Source organism: Melospiza georgiana, chromosome 5 (assembly GCF_028018845.1).
Source record: "Melospiza georgiana isolate bMelGeo1 chromosome 5, bMelGeo1.pri, whole genome shotgun sequence".
In the NCBI taxonomy this organism is placed as follows: Eukaryota; Metazoa; Chordata; class Aves; order Passeriformes; family Passerellidae; genus Melospiza; species Melospiza georgiana.
In genome coordinates this window covers 69,322,930-69,348,790 of record NC_080434.1, presented here as the reverse complement: position 1 = coordinate 69,348,790, position 25,861 = coordinate 69,322,930, and the positions used below count along the sequence as shown (strand labels likewise).

Below are 25,861 nucleotides of genomic sequence, written 5' to 3'. Positions count from 1 at the left end.
GCTTGTCTTCTCCACATCCAGCTTTTATATCCCTGGGATGAAAAGAAAAGAAAAATTAAAATCTACAAAAAAAAATTTAAATTCTACCAAAAAAATATTATTTATTTATTTGTTTATTTATATATTCTAAAATTAATTATTTATATATTTTATATATTTATATCTATTCAATATTTATTTTTATATATTAATATACATTTATTTATAATTATTTATTTATTTATTATAAAATTAATTATTCATATATGTTTAATATATATTTATATATATTTAATATATATTTATATGTATTAATATATATTTATTCTTATTTATTTATTTATTTATTTATTTATTTATTTATTTATTTATTATAAAATTAATTATTGTCTTCTCCACATCCAGCTTTTATATCCCTGGGGTGGAAAGAAAACAAAAATTAAATTTCACCAAAAAAATTAAATTCCACCGCAAAAAAATTGATTTAAATTGATTTACTTATTCTAAGATTAATTATTTATATATATTTAATATACATTTATAATTTACATATTTAATATATATATTAATATATATAGTTAAAATTTTTCTTTACTTATTTTTCTATTTATTATAAAATAGTTATTTATATATATTTAAAATATATATTTATCTATTTAATATATAATATATATTTATATCTATTCAATATTTATTTTTATATATATTAATATACATTTATTTATAATTATTTATTTATTTATTTATCTATTTATTATAAAATTAATTATTTATATATATTTAATATATATTTATATATATATATATAATATTTATATGTATTAATATATATTTATTCTTATTTATTTATTCATTTATTTATTATAAAATTAGTTGTTGTCTTCTCCACATCCAGCTTTTATATCCCAAGGATGAAAAGAAAAGAAAAATTAAATTTCACAAAAAAAATTAAATTCCACCCCAAAAAAAATTTCTTTACTTATTCTAAGATTAATTATTTATATATATTTAAGATACATTTATAATTTATATATTTAATATATATATATAAATATATATAGTTATAATTTTTCTTTACTTATATTTCTATTTATTATAAAATAATTATATATATTTAATATATATATTTATCTATTTAATATATAATATTTATATCTATTCAATATTTATATATAAATATACATTTATTTATAATTATTTATTTATTTATCTATCTATTATAAAATTGTTTATTTATATATGTTTAATATATATTTAATATATTTAATACATATTTATATGTATTAATATATATTTATTCTTATTTATTTATTTATTTATTTATTTATTTATTTATTTATTTATTATAAAATTAATTGTTGTCTTCTCCACATCCAGCTTTTATATCCCTGGGGTGGAAAGAAAAGAAAAATTAAATTTCACAAAAAAAAATTAAATTCCCCCCCCAAAAAAATTTCTTTACTTATTCTAAGATTAATTATTTATATATCTTTAATATACATTTATAATTTATATATTTTTTATATATATATAAATATATATAGTTATAATTTTACTTTACTTATTTTTCTATTTATTATAAAATAATTATATATATTTTATATATATATTTATCTATTTAATGTATATGATATATTTATATATATTCAATATTTTTATATATATTAATATACATTCATTTATAATCATTTATTTATCTATTTATTATAAAATTAATTATTTATATATGTTTAATATATATTTATATAAATTTAATATATATTTATATGTATTAATATATATTTATTCCTATTTATTTATTTATTTATTTATTTATTTATTTATTATAGATTTAATTATTATCTTCTCCACATCCAGCTTTTATATCCCAGGGGTGAAAAGAAAAGAAAAATTAAATTTCACCAAAAAAATTAAATTCCACCCCCAAAAAAAATTTTATTTACTTATTCTAAGATAACTTAGATTTCTAAGATAATTTCTAAGATATTCTAAGCTAACTCCTGCAGGATTTCACAGCGCTTTACATTTACAGCAGCTCTCCCAGGCCAGGAAACGAGCAGGCACTGCTGTATTCCTGTGTGTGATATTTCTGACACACAATGTTATCTTGGGGATTGTTAGGTCGGCTTTTATGTGGCGTGGGGAGGGTGGGGCAGAGGTTAATTGGTCATGTTAATGGTTTTCATGTTCCTAATTTAGGCTCTCAGCGCTGTCCCTGGGTTGGGAGGGAGTTACAGGAATTATTCATTCTATTGTGGTGCTGTCACATCTGTGGTGTGGGGAGATGGCTTCAGCTGCAGCCCAGATCACTCCTAAAGCTCATTCAGTCAAGTTTTGGGGTTTTCTCCTGTTTATTCCATGCTGGAAAGTCCTGAGAATCCTAATGGATGGACTTGGTGTGAAACCAGACCTGTCTGGACAGACCTACAGCCAGCTGAGGGACAGGAACTGCTCACTTTGTATTTATTCAAACCCATCTCTGGCAAAATGTCTTTAATTCCCCCAAAATGTGTCTCTTTGGACATGTGTTCTGGAAATTGAATGGAAACTAGTGCAGAGTTCATGGCTTTGTGGTTACAGGGCTTTTTTCCTTCATAGAATGACAGAATTACAGAATTGTTTGGGTTGGAAAATGCCTCTAAGATCATTGAAGCCAGCACTGCCAAGGCCACCACTAACCCATGTCCCCAAGTGCCACATCCACTTGGCTTTAAATCCCTCCAAAAGTGTGAATCCATCACTGCCCTGGGCAGCTCTGCCAGGGCTGGACAACCCTTTCCATGGAGAAATTTTCCCTCATATCCAATTAAAACCTTCCCTGGTGCAACTTGAGGTCATTTCCTCTTGTCCTCAAAATAAAAAAAGCCCCAGAAATTAAACCCCAAACCACTGCAACACCCAAACCCTCAACTTGTTTTGTTTAGTGACCATTCTTAAAATAGTTCTGTTCACCAAGGCTATGGAAATAGGCACCTAATGTAGTGGTTGGGGGGTACAGCTCAATGAAAAATGTAAAAAAATTGGGTTTTAAAATTTTTTTTAGTTTTCAGTGTGCTGGTGAAAGCAGAAAAATCAGTGAGGAAGTTAAAATTTTGTAGTCTTCAGCTTCCTAATGGCTCAAAATGCATCTTTTTGCATGAATTTAAAGTTTAAAAGTGTTCCAGGCCAGGTTGGACAAGGCTTGGAGCACCCTGGGACAGTGGAAGTGTCCCTGCCCATGGCAGGGGTGGGACCAAATGATCTTTAAGGTCCCATCCAACCCAAACCACTCTGTGATTCACAAAAGTTATTAAATACCTGTCTCTTTTTCTAGAAGCTAAAATGTCACAGCCATCCTGGGGCAGTTACAGAAAAAACACACACAACCATTCTGCCAGGGACGAAACTTCCTTTTTATTTATGATGTGCTCCTCTCACACATAAAAAGCTTATTTGCTAAAGACCATTTGCTTTTCCCCAGCCAGACCAACAAGGCTGCGCTCAGGAAGCACCAGAGGGATGGCTTCATTTTATAAAAATAAAAAAGAAAACACTTCAGAGAGAGCTCTTGGTGTTGTACTTCCTCTATTCAGGACTCCAAGTCTTTCACAAAACTGAGCAGAATCCCATGGGGCTGCAGCCATCCCAGGGTGGTGGATTGAATGACTTAAGTATCTTTTTCTGGCCTGATTTGTGAGTGTAGCTTTAATTTATTGCCTCCTCTGTGAACCACAGATATGTTTGTTATTTGCAATTACATGGTAAAAAAAAAAAAAAAAGGAAAAAAAAGGAGCTTTATTTGGATATTTAAGTCATTCTTGTTCTTTGCAGTGGTATTTGTTGCAGTGAAATCCTTTTATGAGGCTTGTGGGGAGAGCTGGGATGAAATGGTTTCTCAAAGGGACTCGTGACAGGCTCAAGGAAGGGATAGGTTGGATATTGGGAAAATTCCTTCATGGAAAGGGTGGTCCAGCCCTGGGGATCCAAAAGCCCTGTGGATATGGCACTGCTGGGGGAACAGAGGACCCAATGACCTTAGAGGGCTTTTCCAACCTTAATAGTTCTGGTTCTGATAAAAATGAAGTTTTTATCTCTTTGTGGGGCCAGAGTAATGTAGCATTCACCCAAGTCAATTTTACACATGGAATATTTGGAATATTTTTATTTTTACTGTAGAAACCCACCTACTTGAAATTTAAACACCCACAGCAGCTGAACTTCAGTTTCTCTTTCAAAAAATTCTCCCCATGACAGGCACCTCATGGTCTGATGTTTATGGTCACCATATTCACACGCCTTGAGTCAGCAACCTCCTCCTTGTCGCTTAACACAGCTTTAAAATGTTCATGCTGAAATCTCCCATGTGTGTAATAGTTTCTCTGTTTTGCTTGGCTGAAGCTGAAATTTTTGCATTTTTAGAGCAGTGAGAAGCTTGTGGTCCAGATCCAGGGATTAGTGATAAAATATTTGGGGAAAAAAATTAGCTTTCATGTTGGTTTCAAATCCATCAATCCCTTGAAAAAGCAGAAGGAGAGGATGCTCAGAGAAGCTGTGGCTGCTCCTGGATCCCTGGAAGTGTCCAAGGCCAGGCTGGATGGGGCTTGGAGCCACCTGGGATGGTGGAAGGTGTCCCTGCCCATGGCAGGAGGTGGGACTGGATGAGCTTTAGGGGCCTTTCCACCCCAAAAATCCTGGGATTCTCATATGATTCTGTTCCAAAGGACACAGTAACCAACCACACTGTTCAGCAGTGCTGGTTTTGGGAGGCTCTGCTGTCTGGATTCCAGTCTGTTGTGAAAAATCTCATCCACAATGTGGTGGAGTTGTAGACCCAGTGCATGGAGCAACCAGGCGTGAAAATAAATTAGATTGCTCATAAATATTTGACTGTATTTTAAAAAACGTTGCCCAGTAATTGCTTTCCTGTCATTACCTTCTGCCTGCATGAAAATAACATATGCCAACATGAACCCCAGTGGCAGTGGGGAAGGATTGAGTGGGAGAAAATTAAGTTATCTCTTGATCAGTATTTTATCAGCTCAATAACAATATTTTCATTAGGAGAAGTAGTGCACTGTCCCTCAAAGAGGCACAGGCTTCTTGTGATTTCTGTGGCACCAGAGTTGTTTGAGGAGGGATGAATCCCACATGGCTTAAAAACACCAAACCACTAAGACCAAAGGATCATCTTTTACCAACTCTGTCATCTGCTTTAAATCCTTTTCATTTCTCCAGCCTGAGTGCCAGAAGGAAACTGGAGCTCTTCCCTAGGTGGTGTTGCTGCCTCTGGCCTGCTCTGGACATGTAGAGGAGAATTTGTGAGCAGGAGCACATCAAAGGGCCCTGAGTTAAGGGATTATCAGCACCCAGGGTCAGGGTGGTCCCAGGGCTGCTCCTCTTTCCATTTCTCCTGGCCATGGGCATGGGGTGGCTCCAGTTACACAGTCACTGAATAGCTTGGATGGGAAAGAACCTTAAAAACCATCCAGTTCCACCCCCCTGTCAAGGTCAGGGACACCTTTCATTATCCCAGGTTACTCCAAGCCCCATCCAGCCTGGCCTTGGGCATTCCAGGGATCCAGGGGCAGCCACAGCTGCTCTGGGCACCCTGTGCCAGGGCCTCCCCACCCTCACAGGGAACAATTCCTGCCCAGTATGCCATCCATCCCTGCCCTCTGGCAGTGGGAGCCATTCCCTGGGTCCTGTCCCTCCATCCCTTGTCCCCAGTCCCTCTCCAGCTCTCCTGGAGCCCCTTCAGGCCCTGCAAGGGGCTCTGAGCTCTCCCTGGAGCCTTCTCCTCTCCAGGTGAGCACCCCCAGCTCTCCCAGCCTGGCTCCACCCCTGAAGCAGCTCCTTGGCCTCCTCTGGACCTGCTTTTACAGATCTGAGTCTTTCCTCTGCTGGGGAACCCAGAAAATGCCACTGATCAGTGCCTTGGCACAACCCTGCAGTTCCTGGCTTTGGGATCTGGCTGGAATTACTGAGTTCAGCCCAGGCTCAGCCCAGGTTCCCTTTCCTCACACTGCTTGGAAATTAGGAGTAACCCAAGTGCATCCCAGGAGTTCTGCAGCTGCAGAAGGTGCTCAGTGAGAGCTGCAGGTGCTTTGTGCCTCCCTGCCCTTCCCTGAGGACACTCCCCACACTCCCTGCCTGCTGCAGATCACTCCCTTCTGGTGCCGAGAGCCTCTCTCCATCCCATGGCTCAGGAGGCAGCAGTTCCTGATGGACCAGCACAGCAGATCATGGCACTGTGCCTCACCAGTGACCTCAGCAAAGCCCTCTCCCTGCTCCTGCTGCTCAAAATCCAGGATAAAAGGCAGTACCTTATAAAAAGGAAGGTCTGAAGGTGATGCTTGCACGTAGCTCTCTTTGTTGTAGGTGTCTGTACTCCCAACATCCTTCTCATCCTCAGAAATCTAAAGGCTCTGTGACACTCAGCAAAGGACTGCAGTGCATGGGGCTTGTGACAGTGTGCACTTAATCACCAGGCTACATCCAGAGAAAAAAGAGAAACCCTTTGCTCATAAAAAGGGCAGAAAAGGGATCAAGTTTTTTGCATAAATCAAGAGATCTTTGCAGCAGCACGGTGCCATTGCTGGGAAAATTCATGGGGACCTCAAAGATAAAGGGGAACAGGAGTGCTGAGCACCATGGGGTTGTATTTTAAAAACCACACAGTTCATCTCTTTTTTTGGATGTTAGAGAAAATTGTGTGGGCAGAAGTAGTGGTAGAGTCTCTGCACTTGTATCAGGAAGCTGCTGATGGGTTTCACCAAATATTTTCATGGTGAATTGAGATTGTGGAGGAGATAAATCATAATGCCTGGAGGTTCCTTGTGGAGGGTGGCAAACTGGATTTCTGGGCTTTGAAGGTGCAGGCATGGAGGAGTTACCAGAAAGACAAAGAAACAAATCCAGGATTACTGCTGGTATGTTTGCTGATAGTAAATATACCCATGAGATGTGCAACAGAAAAACCATGAGTGCCAATGCTGGGTACGCTGCAAATATCCACAAATTGGTTTAAAAATCCCAAGATCTTCAGTGTTTAAAATAAATTCTGCAGGGAGAAGAGGTGGAGATGCCAAAACTGGGAGGAGCTTTGATAGGCAGCGTTGAAAAGCCATTTCCTGAGTGGGAGGTTGGAAGGATGGATCCACGCTGCCTTTCCTATTGCCCCCCTCATTCCCAAATATTTATTATTTCACACGGCTTCTAATTCCTCATTGGTGCACGGGGGTGTGGGAGGGGGAAGGAAATGATGCCTTTTTTGCAGGACTTTGGGAAGAGCTGCAGAATAAAGGTTTGGCTCTAAGAGCTCAGTAGAAATGCCATGCTTCTGAGTGAATTCCTGCAGGTGAAGTAACCTGAAACCTACCTGGCATTTGGGGTGTGGCACAGGAAGATTGCAACCTGTCCAGTTTTGCCTTGTAATATAACAAACCGTGGAAAAGGGCCTGACTGGGTTTTTTGAACACTTTTTTTGTCTTTCAGGCTTGTAGTGGCTCGATGGTTTTGGGTGCTCCCCAGCCGAAGGTAGCTGGGCTTTGTTTGCCTCCCTGTTTCCCTTCACACAGTCACAATCAGGCAGGAAATGGGTTTCTTGTCCAGCCAGCCTGGTTTTCTCGACAGCAGAAGCTGCCTGGGTCCTGCTGGGAAGCTCTGCTCACCCCCATGCTTCTCTGTGCAATTCCTCCAGCCCAAGCTCAGCCTCACCTGAGGAATAACCCCGTGCACAATGCTCCTTGCAGATTTTCTACCTTTTACCTCAAAGAAAACCACACCCAAGCAGCTTTGCCTGTTCCTTTTTATGTCATTGTACAAACTGCAGCTGTCACACCCACTGGCTTCCTTTTAGGTTTTACCCAGCTCTGGGCTCTGGGTGCTTTGAATAAAGGGATTTATGCCTGGACATGGCAGTGGCAGGCTTTTCTCCTGGCATGACCAGACTCTCAATGTGACATTCAGAGCTGTAAAACACTGCCTGACAATAGCTTGTGTTGTTCAAAGAGCAGCATAAATAATCGAGGGGGTTTTTTTTTAGGGTTTTTTATTTGGTGAGAAGAATAACATCTCTCCAGGCTGGCTGGGGAAGCGAAGGGCAGGCACTGTTGGAATGTGGAGGGGAAACTCAGGAAGGGGTGACATGGAAAAGGGGGACTTGAGGTTGTTTTCTAGAAGGTTTTTAACAGCGTGGCGTTGGGCTGTCTCTCTAATAAGGTGCTGGAACACCTCTGTAAAAAGGAACAAACTCTGTTCCTTTTTACACAGGTTTTTATACAGAATAAAATAATTCTATTATCCAGGTATCTGTGTGTTTGCAGAGACCTTGAGGCTCTGCACAACTCCCTGGCAGGAGGGGACAGCCAGGGGAGATTGGGCTGTGCTCCCAGGGAACAGGGACTGGAGCAGAGGGAACAGCCTCAGGCTGAATATCCTATCCTTAAATTGGATATTTTTGCCTGGAAAAGGCTCTCCAGCCCTGGCACAGCTTCCCAGGCAGTGTTGGAGTCCCCATCCCCGGAGGGGTTTAAAAGCCACGTGGATGTGACACTTGAGGACATGATTCAATGGTGGCCTTGGCAGTGCTGGGGGATTCAGTGATCTTGGGGGGCTTTTCCAACTTTTTATTCTGTTAATTTGCTCAGGGCTTTCTCCATCTTGAAGACCTCCAGGGATGGAATTGCCCAAGCTCTGGGCACCCAGCTTGACTGACCTCATGGTGGAAAAGCTTCTCCCTGCACCTTGAACATCCCAATTCATCTTCTGCCCATCACCTCCTGTGGGAGCCGGGCTCTCCCTTCTCCCCAATGTCCTTGCAGATGCTGAAAAGCTGCTCAAAGTCCCCTTCCTCACCTGGTGCTGGTCGCTAAATATGCCCAAAGAGCAAAAGAGACAAATATTTGTGTTTGTGCACCTACCACATACCTCAAATTCAAAATAGAAAAACAATTTTTTTGAAGAATTTACCAAAAATAATTGCTAATTGCATTAGCAATTCAGTGACATTTCTTCCTGGTTCATTAACCCCTGTATCTGGTGACTTGCCTCTTCTGAAACTTTCCTAGAAAACAATTTATTTTTTTATTTTGCTTCAGTCTTTACATCCCCTCCTGTCAGTACCTAAGAGGTGACGTGATCCCAGCATTATTTTGTCCATTAGGCATCTTTTTGGTGCTGTGACCTGAATACAGGGCAGAGCAACTGCTGCTTTAATCCTCTTCAATATGATTTTTATCTTCTTTTTTACAATTCTTTTTTTTTTTAAATCAAGAATTTCACCACCAATCCAGATCCTTTTTTGTTGATTTCTCCAATCCTGTGAAAATAAAACACTGAATAAATGTATTTTATGCTATGAACGTGCTGAGGGAAAAGCTTACACAACCTCATCTATTAAAATTTTATAGTTATAAAAAATCTTACTTAAATATGCTTATTTTATTTTAAAAAGTGTTCTTAAAATGAGCTTAAACTGGGGGAAAAAAAATCCCCCATGCAGTAGTTGTGGCCATGCCCAGAGTCTGCCCAGCACGTGCCGTGGGTATGAATGAGCCCTGACAGTTTTGTCTCAGGGCTGGATTAGGCACAGTTGCTACTGGAAACTGCACAGCCTGGCTCAGGGAGGCTGTTCCTCTCCAAAACAGAGTTTTGGGGGTTGGAATTAGAGGATATTTGAGGTCCCTTCTGACCCAAATTGTTCTGTGATGCTGTGAAAGCAGCTCCGAGGTTGGGGAACTCACTGGGGTGTGAGGACGTGCCCCAGCATCACTAAATGTCACTTTTGACCTGCAGCAGCATCCAGGGGAGGCTTTTCCTTCTGGGATTTGTTTTTCTTACCTTCATTTCTTTAAAAAAAGAAGAATGAAATAATTTTTCAGGACTCAAACCCGACAAAATCTGGGCTTTTGCACAGTTTGGGTTTGAGCCCCGCTGCTTGCAGGGGCAGTTGTCAGTCCCAGAGCAGCAACGGGGGCTTGGTTTAGAGCTGTAAAACAAAAGCTTTTGTGCAGCGGGGCTGGTGTGTGCTGCTTTCTGCTGTCAGGGGGGAAGCTGAGCCCTGTGCTCAGCCCTTTCCTCCCCTGTGAGCCCATTGAGCTGACCCTGTCAATCAGCAGTGCTTTCAGAATGAGTGTGTGTGTGGGGGACAAAGCTCCAAAGAGTGTCAGTGTCAGCTCAGGGCTGCTCCTGCCCTGCTGCCCTTGGGGCTCTGCAGAGCTGCCCATGCAGTCCCTTTTGCACACTCATTTTTGCCTCTTGGAGGAGTTGTGCTCAATAATCCTCCTGGGTCCCTTCCAGCTCAGGACATTCTGTGCTTCTAATCTGGGATCTCTGATCTCTAGCAGAGCTCAGTAATTTTTTTTTTTTTTTTTATCTTAGATCCCATTCATTCTTTCTAGACTCAGTCTAATAAAGCAGCTTTGAGCTGCAGCAGGGACAGGGTGGTGTGGCATCCCCTCCAGAATAACTGGGAGCTCCATGAATGGTCTGTGCACAGGGGATGGGGCATTTTAGTACTTAAAGGGATTTAAAGAGGGAGAGTGATTTTTTTATACAGGACAAAGGGGGGGGGTGGTTTTAAAATAGAAGAGGAGAGATTTAGATTTGATTTTTGATGGAAATTCTCTATTGTGAGGCCCTGAGAAGCTGCTCCTGGATCCCTGGGAGTGTCCAAGGCCAGGCTGGATAAAGCTTGGAGCACCCTGGGATGGTGGAAGGTGTCCCAGCCCATGACAGGGGAATGGAATGAGATGATCTTTCCATCCCAAAGCATTCCATGATTCTCTAACACCTTTTGCTCTCCTCCCCATGCTGAGCTGCCCTTTGCAGGCTGAGAAAAGCACAGTCAGGTTTTATTTCACCCTGGCAGCATATTTTAAGTCCAGGCTGACAGAGCAGTGGACCTGAGAACAGAAAAGATGTCAAAGCTGTGGTGATTATTGGGAGTGCTGGAGCAGCATAGGTGCAGAAATAATAAGAATTTTATTGTGTTGTGTTGTTTGGATCATAAAAACTACTTCTTTTTAGGTTTTTTTTTCAGATATTTGCTCATATTTTTTGTCATTGACTGCAGTGCTTGAGTGAAACCCCCCTGCCCTTGCCCTGGGAGGTGCTGCTGCTGTCAGCAGCTCTGCCACCAGGACCAGGCTGTCCTCCCCTCTGCTGCCAGAGAAATCCTCAGCCCTGGCAGAGCAGTGACCTCCAGTTTATACTTCTGTACCTGGAATTCTCCCTGGAGCTGTGTTGTGCAACAGGGAGCGTGATCCCACATGTGTTTTATGTAAGCCAGAGAGGATTTTGGGTGTTGTGCTGGAGAATCAAAGCCCTGTTTGGGGGAACCTGCAGTCTGACTATCCAGTTGGACAAGCTCAGCTTTCCCTGCAATTTAAATAGACTCTGCCAGAATGTTAATTGTGCCAGGCTCCAGAATTACCTTTTAACTCCTTAGGAGCATGTAGGGTTTCCAGGCCACCCTCCCTCTCCTGTTTAAATGGAAAACAGCTTTGGATGTGTGTGTCCATCACCCTGGAATGCTTTTATGGCTGCAGTGTGTCATTTGGGATAATCCAGGACATTTCTGCACAGCTCAGGAAGGTCCTTTCCTCCCCACTGTGTGGAAGTGTGGATCTCCCTCAGAGCAAAGTTTTTCTTTTTATTCATCCCAGAAATTCCTCCACTTTGAGGCTGACTATTTGATACCCAGAATGTCTTGGCACTTCAATTCTGTTTACTTGTTCTCAGTTTATGGCACTTTTCTAACTAAATTCAACCAGAATAAACAGCGTCCAGAGAGAGAAAATCCAGTTTATGCTGAATATCAACAGCACTGGAGAAACAGCTGCTCAGATCAAGGGCAAACTCACTCAAAAATCATTATCTTGTTTATTAGAAGGCAAAAAAGAGCTTCAGGTGTCAGAGATAGAGAAGGGATCATCTCCAGTTTGGTTTGTTGTGGTATTGTGGGAACACAGGTGCACTTAGCCCCACCTGGAGCTGTGGCAAAACCTGTCCCCTGGAAATGCTGAAAGCTTTGCTGTTCATTTACATGGATGCAGAGTGCAACCCTGCCTGCTCACAGATTGGTATGATTTTACCACCTGTAAAAGTTTCTGCAGCAAAACCTTCCTTTGAATAGAGGAGGTTTAGGATAGCAAAGAAAACAGGCATAAATTAGGGCAAAACCATTTGGGTTTGTTCTTGCTGCAGGGCAACAGTGGGAAAAGAAAAAGAAAATTAACCTCCTTTTTCCCAGGATTCTGCCTTACCTGGAGCATTTACCTTCCCTAAGAGGTGGCAGATGGATTTCTTTGTTTTTCTTCAGGCTTGGGAAGCATCCAGGATTTTTTGGAGGAGCAGCTGTGTACCTCAAGAGTTGGATTTAGATGTTTCCTTGTAGCCTGGCATATCCCAGCTGCTGCTCCTGGATCTTCTGATGCCATCCTGGACTCTTGTCTTTAAGGTTCCTGGGATGGTCTTGAAGGTCCCTTCCAACCCAAACCATTCTGTGATTCTGGGTTATTGGGGGTCTGAGTCCTTGGCACCTTCACTGTTAATTATTTTTTAAAGTTTAGGTAATTAATCATCTCAAACAAGTTAAGCTGGTAGCTAAGGTAGGACAGAATATTTGTGTGGGAAGGCAGAGTCCTGGCTGGACACTTGAGGGAAGGACCTGAGTGAATTTGAACCAAAAATGTGTGGGTTTAAATTTAATTAAACAAAACCAAAAATTGTTCCTTTTTAAAGCAACATTTTGTATTTTAAACAAAGAATACAGAGCTATGGGCAAACTTCCAGAAAAGCAAAAAAATTTATAGTTGGAGTAGGGTCTTTAGTGGTGAAACAAAACTGAAACCCCCAAAGGGAACCAAGAGCTGTGGTGGCCTGAAGGCTGCAGGAGATCACAGTGATGGATTGAAGGGAAGCTCCACAGCTGCACACAGCACCTGCCACCACAGCTCTGGCACAGCTTTTCCATCCATGGGGGGGGGGAGGTCTCATCCATGACTTTTGGCTCCACTTTCTATCTCCAGGATGTCCAAAGGTTACAGAATTCCCACGGGAGGATTCCCAGTGCAGAGTTGGACTGATCCCAGTGCTGGTGTGATGAGTCCTGCAGGTTTAGTCCTGCTGTCCACTGAATCTCCACAAAAAAACCATCAAAACCTGTGGCAGGAAATAAATCAACTCCTGGATCTTTTGCTGGTTTTGGGAATCTGGGTGGAGTAGACCAGGAGGTGGCTCCTCCAGGGCTGCACCTCCAGAAATTTGCCCTGTAGCCCCTTTGTATTGTAACGCCCTTAATGCTTCCAGACCTGATGCACATGAGGGTTTGTGCCCCAATTCTCCTCATCCTGAGGTCTGCAGAGTCCCCATGGACTTCAGTGGTGTTTGTGGGGCAGGGAGATTGTCAAAACTCTGAATTTCAGCCAGCCTAAAAGCAACAACAGAACCAGAATTATTGTTTGGTGCAAAGAGAAGAGCCTGGTCCTGCAGAGTGTCCATCCCTTCCCTCTCTGGAGTTACCACAGGGACTGGAGCAGCCTGTGGGGGGGAGTTGTGTCCAGGTTCAGGTTGGATATTGGGAAAATTTCATCATGGAAAGGGTTGTCCAGCCCAGGACAAGGGTGGAGTCCCCATCCCTGGAGGGATTTAAAAGCCATGTGGATGTGGTACTTGGGGGCATGGTCAGTGGTGGCATGGCAGTGCTGGGAGAATGGTTGAACTTGATATTCTTAGAGATCTTTTCCAACCTAAATAATTCTATGATTCTATAAAATTGAGTGGATTTATCCACAAACTTTACTTTGACAATGAGTTTAGAGCCTGATGGTCAGGTCTGGAGGTGCAGCTCGTTCATGAACACACTGAAGTGGAGCAGTGACAGTGGCAGAAGTGAAACCCGTTTTCATTTGGTCGCTGCTGCTCTAGTTTGGTTTTTTTGGGTTTTTTTTTTTGCTCATATTTAGCTTTGTTAAAAGCCTTACTCTGCACTATCACCATCTGAGGGTTTGTTTGAGGTTCAGCTGGAGCAGGATGGGGCTGAGATGCACAGGGTGTGTGGGTGTGTCACAGGGTGTCCTGATCAGCACTGATAACACAGCTGGAGATGCAGACACCTGGCCCTCAGAAAGGAACCCCAGAAAAGGGTTCTGAGGACCCAGGTGTCAGTGACAGGCAGAAAGGAACTGTTGATTTTTGAGCTACAATAGCTCAAAATTGGAGCAATATCCTGGCTCCAACAGTTTTGTATTTAAATCCACAGCTCAGAAATCCATCTGTGGGAGGAATGAAGAATATCCTGTTGCTGTCCAGTGCTATAACTTGCTGGAGCTTGATCCTTGGGTTGCTTCCTGAATGGTCACTCCCTGTTCTCATCCCTCTCCCTGTCCCTACTCCTTCACACACAAAAATCCCAGCCAAAACCACCGCTTGACTCCTGCATTATGTGGATCTGTCTTAAAACCAGATCCTGCTTGCTTTCAAGTGGATAAATCTCTGCCTGGGGCTTGGCAGGTGTGGGCTGGGATCTGGTGGAATGATGGGCAGGAAAAGCCAAGTGAAACCTCTCCCAGCAGGAACAAGGATGTTTCCATCACTGTGATTTGCACCGGTGGTGAACAGAGCAGGGAGTGGCAATAAGGTGGGATGTGGGTTTGGGACAACCCATGTGTCCCTTGGTCAGACAAGGAAATTCTTGAATTTGACATTTGGCAAGCAAAAAGCACGATATGGGATATGGGATTTATTTCCCAAAGTTTTAGGAAAGCACAAATGATAAAATCCTGGAATGGTTTGGGCTGGAAGGACCTTGAAGACCATCTCATTCCAACACCCTGCCATGGCAGGGACACCTTCCACCATCCCAGGGTGCTCCAAGCCCTGTCCAGCCTGGTCCAGGACATCTCCAGGGATCCAGGGGCAGCCACAGCTGCTCTGGCCACCCTGTTCCACTGCATTTATTCACTCCCAAAATGCGCAGGACACAGCACAGCCTCTTGCAAACTCCTGGTGTGTGTCCCACCTGCTCTGTTCATGAAGTGGATCAGATTAAGACCTTCCCAAAAATGAAACCAGCCCTGATCCATCAGCAGGAGTTGCCCTTGAAGCATTTTGTGAGGTTCTGTCCCCAGTGCACTGCTCAAAACCTCGTGTCCATTCCCCTTCCCAGCTGCTCCCAGCAAACCCAGGCTGTGCAGAGGACAACTGGTGCTGCAAGTGGGTTTTTTCCCCCCTTCAGACTTTTGTTTATTCATTAAGGAAGTCAAAAGAGGAAGAGGAATAGAAAGGTTGCAAATGTTTTGCTTAGAAATGAGACCTCAGTGACTGGGCTGCACATTGCCCTGTGTGGGATACGTTGGGCAGCTCTGGTGGCCCTGGTGGCAGCTCAGGAAGACCCAAGGTGCCCTCCCAAGGTGTGCTCAGGTAGGGTCACAGCTTGTTTGTGTGTCTGCTCACATCCATATGGCCCAGGCTTCCTATGGAGACGGGCTGGGAGAGCTGGGGTTGGTCAGCTCATTAAAGTGAAGGCTCGGGGGAGAACTTCCAGCACCTTCCAGTGCCTAAAGAGGCTCCAGGAGAGCTGGAGAGGGATTTGGGGCAAGGTCTGGAGTGACAGCACAGGGGGAATGATCTCTGCACTGGCAGAGAGTAGGTTTAGACTGGATCTTGGGGAAAGGATTTCACTCTGAGGGTGCTGAGCCCTGGCACAGGGTGCCCAGAGAAGCTGTGGCTGCCCCTGGATCCCTGGAATGCCCAAGGCCAGGCAGGGCAGGGCTTGGAGCAACCTGGGATAATGAAAGGTGTCCTTGCCCATGGCAAGGGGTGGAACTGGGTGATGTTTAAGGTCCCTTCCAACCCAAACATTCCATAATTCTGTATGCCAGTGTTTGACTGTCAGATCTTCACTCATCAAAGCCTCTCACTTGGACTTGTGCATCCATTGGCTTCCCAGAGCCTGGCTCTTAAAGATGCAGAAATCCTCCTCCGCATCCCGGGATTTCTTCTCCCAGCTGCATCACTTTTCTTTGCAAAGGATGCCTCTTTTCAAACAGCTTTGCCCTGTCTCTTTGCACGTTCCAATGTAAAAACCAGCAAGGTTAAATTTTACAGGCACCAGGAGATGTTGGGGTGCTCCTGCTCTGGGATCAGGCACCAGCCCTGCATCCCATGCACGGGAGCAGAAAATGCCAGGGAATGGCTGCTCTGTGCACACAGAGAGGGCAGGGCAAGGAAAGCAGAGAGCTTTGCCAAGGGAAATGGGCCTGTTACACACACAGAGTGTTTTCTTTGGGTGTTTGTTTCCCAGCCCTTGCCCGGGATGCAGAGCTGCCTTTGGGAGACTCAGCCCGCCGGGTTTATCTCGGGGTGTGGCTTTGCTGCAGGCTCTTATCAGGTGTGTCCTGGTGAGCAAAGCCATTCAAACAAAAGCCTTTCACCTCCATTTGTGCACAGTTCCTGAGCTTGGCCAGGGGCTGCTGTCTGCACCGGGGTGGGATTGGTCCACAATTAATGTGTCTGCAAGAAAACTGAGGGGGTTTTTGGGTGTTAATACTTTTTTTGGAGATGGAAATCCTAGGGTGGATTGGTACAGATGAATGAGGTTAGAAACACCAGTGAGGCCACATGCAAGGACCAGGACCAAAATTAATTAGATTAGAATTACAGAATATTAGAATTACAGAACCATTAATGTTGGAACAGACTTTTAAGATCACCTGTAGAAGGAGTTGCCATGGTTTAGAAGAGTAGCAAAGCCTTTCCTCCTGGAATCTGCTGGCTTGTTCAGCTGTCAGGAGAGAGCTGGATGCTTTCCTTGCTCTCAGCTGCTCCTTTAGCTCTGACAGGCTGTTTGCTGGGATGAAAGGAGAGACACCAACAGCAAAACTGTGAGAGCTGCAGCGTTTGTTGCTGTCACACCTGCGTGGTGGCACTGCCAGCGCGGCAAACAGGCAGGTAGAGTAAATAATGCTCGATTTTTAGTTCTTTTTTTACAAGAAAGGAGATAACAACTGGATGCTGTCCCATTTTCAGCCTAGGAATTGTTTGCCAGACTTGAATTACAGGAATTGCTGTGGTGAGGCAGAGCAGCTCCATGGGCTGGAGCTGGCAGGGCTGGGGGAGCCCTGGGCCCCGCGTTGTGCTCCCGTCAGGAACGATTAAAGGAGCTGTTTGTGATGGAAACAAAACCAAATTGGGCTGATGCTTTAAGGGGAAATAAAACAGGGAAGAATAACTTTATTGAGCTTGTTTATTAAATCTTGCTGTGTTCCCTTCTGAGCAGCAGAAACTGTTGGAGCTGCTGGTGCAGCCAGCTCGTGTTTTGTCTTTCCCTTTTTTGAACTTGATTTGGTGTGGAGAGGCTTTGCACAAAACCTTTTCATATCCCTTTGGCTTAGTTGCAATCCTAAACTGATCTGCTGGTGACAGACTAAAACTAATTATCACTAAAGAGTGCAGAGAAGAGGTTTTTAATCTCTTGTTTTGATAAGATGGAGGGTGTTCAGAGAGGCTTGGGAATTACTGGGTGTTAGGATGCTGATGTTGGCCCATGCCAGGATCCATATTCCATCACAGAGAGGGAGAGATGAGTTTGCTTTCACTGCTAAACTGCTTAGAGAAGGTTCTGCTTAAAGATGAGGGGGGAAAGCCACCACCCAGCTGCTCATGCTCCAGGGGAGCAGCAGAAGAGCAGAAGGAAGCTGAGTACAGATATTTTTTCCCTTTGTATCTCACTAATTCCTTTGTCCCTGCAGCTGAAGCAGCTCAGTTCTGCTCCCTGCTCCAGCTGGCTATGGAGCATCTCCCAGTTCCCATATCCTTCTGCCTTTTTAGTGTTTCATCCTTCCACCTTTATTGAAAACCATTCAGTTCCACACCCTGCCATGGGCAGGGACACCTTCCACTATCCCAGGCTGCTCCAAGCCCTGTCCAACCTGTCCTTGAACACTTCCAGAGATGGGGCAGCCTCAGCTTCTCTGGGCATCTTCTTCCAGGCTTCCCCTGGGCTGGTTTGGTGTTTCACACCCTTATTCTCTGAGCAGTGATGAATTTTTGGTGCTGTACAGAGCGTATTGTGTTTGCTCTCACCTGTGGCACAGTGAGAGTTACCAGATGGTTTGCTCAAAGTTGATTTTTAACACTTCTAGTAGTAGTAGCTCCGTGCTTGCTGCTCTTCTGCTGTATGTTTTTTAGCCAGGCAAAGTGCCAGCACGTCTGTCAGAGGAAAAACTCCTGGCTGGATCCTGGAGAATAAACCAACCTTGAATTCCCTCTGCAGGGAGAGACCTCAATTCCCACACGGAGGATTTTCCAGCATAATGGTCCCATTTGGTAAATTAGTGACCAGTTTTAGAAGGAAAATTGGATGAGTTTGGGAGCATCCCCTGGTGTCCATAAGGAGGAGGGAGATGTGGTGCAGCACCAGCAGCAGCAGAGCCATTCTCTGCACAGGGACACAACCACAGCCCTGCAGGATACCTGTGGGATGGCTAAAGAAATCCAAGTTTTGGCAAAAGCCCCTGAAGGTCTTAATAAAAATCCCTTCATAGTTACCTACTCCAGGTAGACCTGCCTGTGTATGGTGATTTAATGATTTAACCAAGGCTCTGCTGTGAATTTTGAAGTGTCCTGTGCAGGGCCAGGAGTTGGACTCAATGATCCTTTTGGTTCCTCCCCAGCTCTGGATATTTTACACTTCCAGAAGGAAAAGCAGTCACTTTGCAGTTTATTTGTTCCTCCCATATCCTTGCTCATTCCATTGGAAAGATTTAGGGTTTTGTTGTTTTTTTTTTTTTTTTTCTTTTAGAACAGGGATCATCAGGTAACTCTTATGATACCTCCCTGATCCCAGCAACCATTCCTACCTCTGTTGCAATTCAGGTGGAATTGGAGTGGCTCTCTGTTTTTATGTTTTTCTTCACATAGATTTGATACAAAGTGCAAGAGATTTGGGTCTCTTGCTCTTTATTTGCTTTACACACACTTCAGGGGTTTGTTTTTCCAGTAGCCACCTATAACCCCACCTGTTTGGTGCATCAGCTTAGGGGGAGTTTAGGATGTGATATTTAGAGAACAGAAACCAGCATTCCAGAGGAAGCAGATCCCACCAGCTCCCCTCACCCCTTCTCCTCCTGTTTTGGGTTGCTGTGGGGCTGTGCCTGCCCCAGCAGGATCCCAGAGGAGCTCCAGCCTTTTCAGAGGCAGCAGCTCCCTCACAGAGCCGTCCCACAGGACTGTGGCAGATTGCAAACACTCTCAGCACAATCACAGCAGCCCAATTAGCATAATGATGCTGCCTAATTTATGCACAAATTGCCCTAATTTATGTGTGTCGATACATGTGATTAAACCAAGCACAGGTGGAACAGGGTTTGGTCTCACCCAGCCAATGAAGCACAAAGCTTCCCAATCCCAAAATGTGTGAAAAATCCAAAAATTCCTTCTTTCTATTACTAAAATATGGAGCTTTGTGTTGTTTTGCTCTGGCAGCATGAATGGGGTGCAGGGCAGGGCTCAGCTCATGGCAGGAGGTAAGAGAATAAAGGATTCCTGGGCTGAGATTTGCATGGATTAAAGGCAGCTTTAATTTGCCTTGATGCACTTGGGTTTCAGGTGGATTAACAGGCAGTGGGATTTGGGGCTGTCTAGCCAACAAATAATACCTGCCTTCCTGTTATTTTCATTATTTTAATAGGGGATGAAGGACTCTGGAGCTGTGGGCCACCTTTGCCAACCCCTGATCTTGAGCATTTTTGTGTGTTTTAACCATTTTTGTATTTTATACAATTAATATTCCCAAATAACAAAACTGCTGTCATCATCTGAATTCCCAGAGCATTTTCTCAGCAGGGTTCTTCCAAAAAACCCCTCTCAGACTGTAACCTTGTATTCCTCATTTTAATAAAAGAAATAGGTGATTTTTTTTTCCATACAATCACAAACTGGTGATCTTAAAGATCATCTTGTTCCTATTAATCTGTCGTGGTCTCCATCACCTGTGAAATTCTCTGATTTTCCTGCACTTAGCACCATCCAAAGCTATGCTTGGAATCTGTCAGCCTCATGAATGAAGGAATAAATTGACCATGAAAATATTGACAGCACATTTGCTTATGCCAACTTCCTGACTGGGTCCCATAAAATTTACCTCTTTGTTGAAATGCACAGAGCTAACCAATATTCCCATCCTAAATCTCAGACACTGTACCAGCTACTGGGAAGAAAATGAAGTCTAACCCAAAAATTAACTCTCTCCCAGCCAAAACCAGGACAAGCTGGGCACAGCACCAAGCCTCTCTGAGTTGGAGAAGTTTTTGGGCAGCTCTCTCAGGCACAGGGTGGGATCCTTGGGGTGTTCTGCACAGGGTTAGGAGTTGGACTCAGTGATTCTGATGGGTCCTTTCCAGCTCAGGATATTCCATGGTTCTAACCATCCTGGAGGACACTTGACCCTGAGTCCAGTGGTCTTTTTCATAACTGGAATTTCTTTCTGAATCAACTTTTGATTGTCAGAAATACCTGGAGCAGGTCAGTGTTGGATTTCCCAGCGCTACCAGGGTTAGAAAACTGAATTTTCATGGTAGAGAATGAAAGTTCCTTCCTATATCTGGCATGTCTTCCTTGCCATGGGTGTGCTGTAACAGCAGGTTAAATTGCTTTCATCCAAATGCATTCAAATGGTTTAGAAATAATAATTATGAATTATTATGGTTTTCCCAAGGTCAGTGGGTTACATGGATGGCTTTCCACACTCTGATGGCACCAGATCCTCCTGATGCAGATTTTGGGAGGATTATCTGGCAAGAGGATTTCACTGCTGGCACATCATGGCCCGGTGGGGTCAGGGAAAGGCAGAGGAGTGGAAAGGATGTGTGGGGCTGCAGGAGCCAAATGTGGGACACAGCTCTGTGCCACTCTTGCTCCTTGGCAGTCACACTTCCTCTCTGCACGGAAACTGGTTTCTGAGGCCAGTGAGTAATTTCTAAGAACAGATGTGGATGTAAGACACTCCCGGGAGTGTGTACAACATGAGATGTTTGTGCTCTCATACTCGAGTGCCTCAGCATGCTCTGTACCTGTCACAAGGAGTGAGGGCTGGGACTCACTGCAAGTCACACATCCCAAATTCCCCTCTGCTCCTGCCTCTGCTCCCTTTTTGCAGCCCTCTGAAGGCACAGCCAGCTCACACACGTGCCACTGGCATTTGTGAGCTCTCTTGTGTTCCTTGTGCCTCTGCATTTGCTGGGTTTTGTGTGCACTCCTCTTGCAGGCCGTGCTGTCCTTATCTTGTGCAAGGAGCTTTGGGAAAACTGAGCTTCATTGCTGATTCCCTTTGAACTCTCAGATGGTGGGAGTTGGAGAAGAGGAGGCTTTGGGGAGACCTTCCAGCACCTAGAGAGGCTAAAACAGAGCTGGAGAGGGACTTTGGACAAGAGCATGGAGTGATGGGATGAGGGGAATGAGCTTAAGCTGTAGGAGAATAAATTTAAATGGGATATTAGGAAGAAGTCCTTGGTTTGAGGGTGATGAGCCCTGGCACAAGTTACCCAGAGAGATTGTGGACTTCCCATCCCTGGAAATGCCCACAAAGCCAGGTTGGACAGGTTTGGAGCAACCTGGGGTGGTGGAAGGTTTCCCTGTCCATGGCAGTGACACGACTTGATCAGCTCCACAGGTCACTTCCAACCCAAACCATTCCATAACTCTGTGATTCTCTTTCATTTAGCACCATCCAAAGCTGGGTTTGGAATCTGTCAGCCTTGTGAATGAAGGAATAAATTGGCCATGAAAATATTTACCCAGGGAGATTGTGGACTTCCCATCCCTGGAAATGCCCAAAGCCAGGTTGGGCAGGTTTGGAGCAACCTGAGGTAGTGGTAGAAGATCACTGGACTTGATCATCTCCAGAGGTCCTTTCTGACCCAAACCATTCCATCATTCTGTGATTCTCTTTCATTCAGCACCACCCAAAGCTGTGTTTGGAATCTGTCAGCCTTATGAATGAATGAATAAATTGGCCATGAAAATATTGACAGCACATTTGCTTATGCCAACTTCCTGACTGGATCCCATAAAATTTACTGCTTTGTTGAAATGCATGGAGCTAACCAAAGGATGGCAGGATGCACAGGGAGGAGAGGACAGGCTGAAGGCTGGACTGAATTCCTGTAGCCCTCAGACCCCTCTGCCCCAGGACAGCAGCTCTGAGAGGTGTTGGGAAATGCTGGATCATAAGGAAGAAAATGCAAGTGGGATGTGGGAATACCAACGACTCTGGCACATCTCGGGTCACTCATTTAGAGCCAGAGCCAAGAGAAAGCAAATATCTCAGCTGTTCTCCAGCTCCCTTAAAAAAGAAGTATCAGGAAAATAACCCAGCTTTCCTCCTCCCTGGCAGATCCAATGTCTTTAATCTGCTCTGTCTCACAGCTTCTCTTACAATGGAATTGCTGGTGGTCTGCTCAGGTTAAGCAGCAATTCTGGCAGGCTTCAGAGCAGACATCATCTCCAGGTCTCGTTGCTTTGAAGCTCCCAGTTCTATCACACTCACATAGAACTAAATCAGATTTTTTTTCTTCTCAGTGGAGGCAGAAAATCAGCCCTGTGAGCCCATCTGATTGCAGTGCTGAGGCTTGTCTAATTGAACAAGTGCTCGAGTCAACACTTGAGCAGGATGGAAAACAATGAGGAGATCACCCAGGGATTATGTCTGAGCTCCACAGCTCCTGGCCCTGACAGAGCAGATGGCTGGGTCACATCCTGCCCAAGGCTGGCCAGCAAAGATGTCGATAGGAAAAAAAAAAATTAAATTAATTTTGTTTAAATGTATTCAACTCGAAATCTACAAGTGCCTCAGGTCTCTAATTCTGTGCTCAGGTCTCTAATTCTGTGCTTTAGAGCAGCAGCCCAGAAGATGGGATTAGTTGGGGGTTGGCTCTGCAGAATCCTGCAAGGAGCCCTGCTGCTGCTGCTGCCTCAAAGCTGATGTGGGTAAAAAATATTTTGGGAAGGGGAACTGAGATGCAGGGACTGGAGGCAACTTGGCTGGTCCTGTAAAGGTGGGGAACAGCCAGGAGCAGTGTGGGCATGGCAGGTGAGCTGTGAGCCCCGTGCTGTGACTGGGCTGATGGAGCCAGGAACCCAAACCCAGGAGCTGGTGGGGAGGGAGGTGGTTTGTGCAAGTGTGGGAACATCACAAACATCCCTGCAGGTCTCCAGCCTGTTCCTTGTGGGATCACACTCGATCCTACAGCCAGAGTCTGTATCCAGAGAGGTTTGGGCTGGTGGCTGTCCCATGGGTATGTGGCCACCAGAAATCCTGGTGACCTCCATGTGGTTTTCTGTCCCCTTTGCTTGGGATGGGAGTGAATGAACACACAGAACTGCTTTTCCCAATGCCCAAACTACTTCTGTCTGGGGGAATACACCCTCAGAAGAGCCCTCACTACAACAGCAATTATCTATTCCCTCTAGCTCTGGACCCTCCTACATTTTATTTGCTTTTACCCAAACAGCAGTGCATCTGTCAGGCCAAGCTGGGAATATCAGAGTCCCTTCATCTGTAACTGCTGCTGCTCTGTAATTCCCTCCTGCCACCTCTTCTCAAAAGCACTTTCAACCCTGGGAACTCCCAGTTTTTCTCTGTGTACTTAAAAGTTATTTTCATTTTTTCGTGTGTGTCTGTAGCTTGAGCAATAATAAAAAATTACATTTTGCATCTGGTAAAATGGAGTGGAATTGCCTTGTTGGCAGCAGTAAAAATGCTGTTTCCCTAAGATGTTGCTGTATTTGTCTTCTTTGGTTCTAAAAGCTTTTTTTGTTTGTTTGTTTCCAGGGGGCAGCACTGGAAGAACCTTTATGGGCTCCTAATGAAGTGCAGGTGGACGATTGACTGATGATAATTAAGGTAGGAAGAGGTGCTGGTAATTTTGGCATCTTTTTTGTCCTGTCCTTGCAATAAAACGGTGCTGGCCAGTGGCCATTGGTTTATTTTGGGGGTTCAGTACACAACCATGGCTCTATGGCCAAGCAGTAACTTGTGCTAAAGTGTCCCTTTAAACACAGATGGAAGGGAAATCTTATGTAAGAACTACCTGGGAATGTAACTAAGTGGAAAAAATCTGACTTCCTCCCCCAGAGGATAATAAGGTCTCTGTTGGTGCAGAGTTGGAAGGGACATGACTCTTATTTGAGAGCACTCAGCACAGGGATTTTTTTGTTCTGCTGAAATCCAGTGGTTGGGTTGGAATTCAGGTTCTAACTTGCAATCTCAGAAAAAAAAAGAAGAAAACTTGAACTAAAGATATATTTTATTCGTTTATTTTCATCATCTCGAGCGTCTGTGGAAAGCTGGTCTATCTCCAAATGTGGCAAGAGAGTGCTCAGTTCTTGATGGATGAAACAGAGGAAAATCCCTGATTTAAAAGCAGTAAACTGTTGTACAAACTTGGAGAAGGAGATACAAATGTGAGCAGAGCTGAATGGATTTATGAGTAGTTTTTGTGCTGCTTTTACACCTGAATTCTTGCCTTGCTGGATTGTTTCTGCTGTGGTGGTTGTGCTTGGAGGCATCACCAGGAGGGTGAGATGGTCCTGCTGGTCTCTGCCTCCTCTTCCTGAAGCAAAGAGGGTCACCACTCCCAAATATCTACTGGAGCAGAGGCTTTGCTTCCTCTCACAATTTGGGTCTTCACTTCTGATTAGTGGGTTCAGTTCATGGCTGCTTGGTTTTTGGTGTCAGCAGAGAGCTGTTGGAAGGAGAGGGGGAAATTCAAGCTGCAACAAGAACAAATTCTTTGAACATGGGTTTACCATTCTCCAGCCTATTCCTGCTTTTTGTTTGGCTTGTGATAAGATGCGCTGCTGTGGAATTTGCTTGGAGCAGGGATTTGCATGAATTATTGTTCCTTGCAACGTGCACATGTGTTCAAACCCTCTCCCTGTGCTCCATGGTACCCCAGCACCCCTTTGGAGGAGGATTTGTGTGCTGGGGCGCAGTGATCAGCAAAAGCCAAGTGCTTGGGGGAAGGAAGGCTGCAGTGATCAAAACAAAGTGCTGAAATAAGGGGGAAACTCCTCCAGGGCTGTGCAGCAGCGTTGGGATTTGTGTGTTTATTCTGTGGGCTGACTTTATCCCAGCATGATTTTATAAAAGCAACATCCTCCTGTTAGGGAAAAACTCAGCAGTGCTTGGCCTCTTGCAGAGTTCACTTTTTATTTAGGAGGTGTAATGGCATCAGTCACAGCTGCTGGTTGATGTAGTGTGGCCCAAAATTATGTACAAGATGGGAGTAAACAGTCATTGGGGATGGTGTCTTGATTCTGCACTTGGAGCTTTTCATTTGAAAGGTTTCCCCCTTCTCCTAAAGAGATCTTTCTGTAAATCACTAATTAAGCAAATGAGCTACAGTGACATCAGTCTAACTCCAAAAAGAGCTGGTGTTTTGGAGAAACCTTCAAGCTGCAGACTCTCAATTATCCAATATTTAAAATTATGGTGTCTTAGAGGAATAGAAAAAGCAAGGAAAGAATTACTGGAATTTTGGGCGACTTCAGGTTTCACATACCAAATCAAGTTTTTTTATGTAATTCTGAATTCTACACTGATGCTAAGTCTGGTGTCCTCACTAAATTTGACTAAATCTGATGGCATTAAAAATTTGCTTGCAATTATCTTACTTCCTTTTTGTAGAGAGTAGAAAAGGACAAGGCAAAAACGTTGAGATGTTAATCCACAATACTTTGTGCAATGTATTTATTTTCTGAAAAATTGACTTTGATGGGGAAAACTGGGGGAACTTCTGCCCCCAGAGCATCGGGAGCAGGCATGAGTGGATGTTCATCTGCAATACTTTGTGCAATATGTTTATTTTCTGAAAAATTGACTTTGATGGGGGAAACTGGG

At 44.0% G+C, this 25,861-nt stretch overlaps 1 protein-coding gene across 2 annotated transcripts in view; it reads left to right on the top strand.

Annotated features, from left to right (window-relative positions):
* PTPRA (protein tyrosine phosphatase receptor type A) overlaps window positions 1-25,861 on the top strand; it is a 135,542-nt gene that overhangs the window by 39,647 nt on the left and 70,034 nt on the right. Inside the window, exon 3 of one of the 2 annotated variants that reach the window (XM_058024575.1) lies at window positions 23,792-23,863. In XM_058024575.1, the coding sequence (XP_057880558.1) occupies window positions 23,852-23,863 (12 nt within the window). In that variant the 5' untranslated portion in view covers window positions 23,792-23,851. Of the gene's footprint in view, window positions 1-23,785; window positions 23,864-25,861 lie in introns of those variants that run through there. The other variant, XM_058024576.1, reaches the window with a different exon arrangement.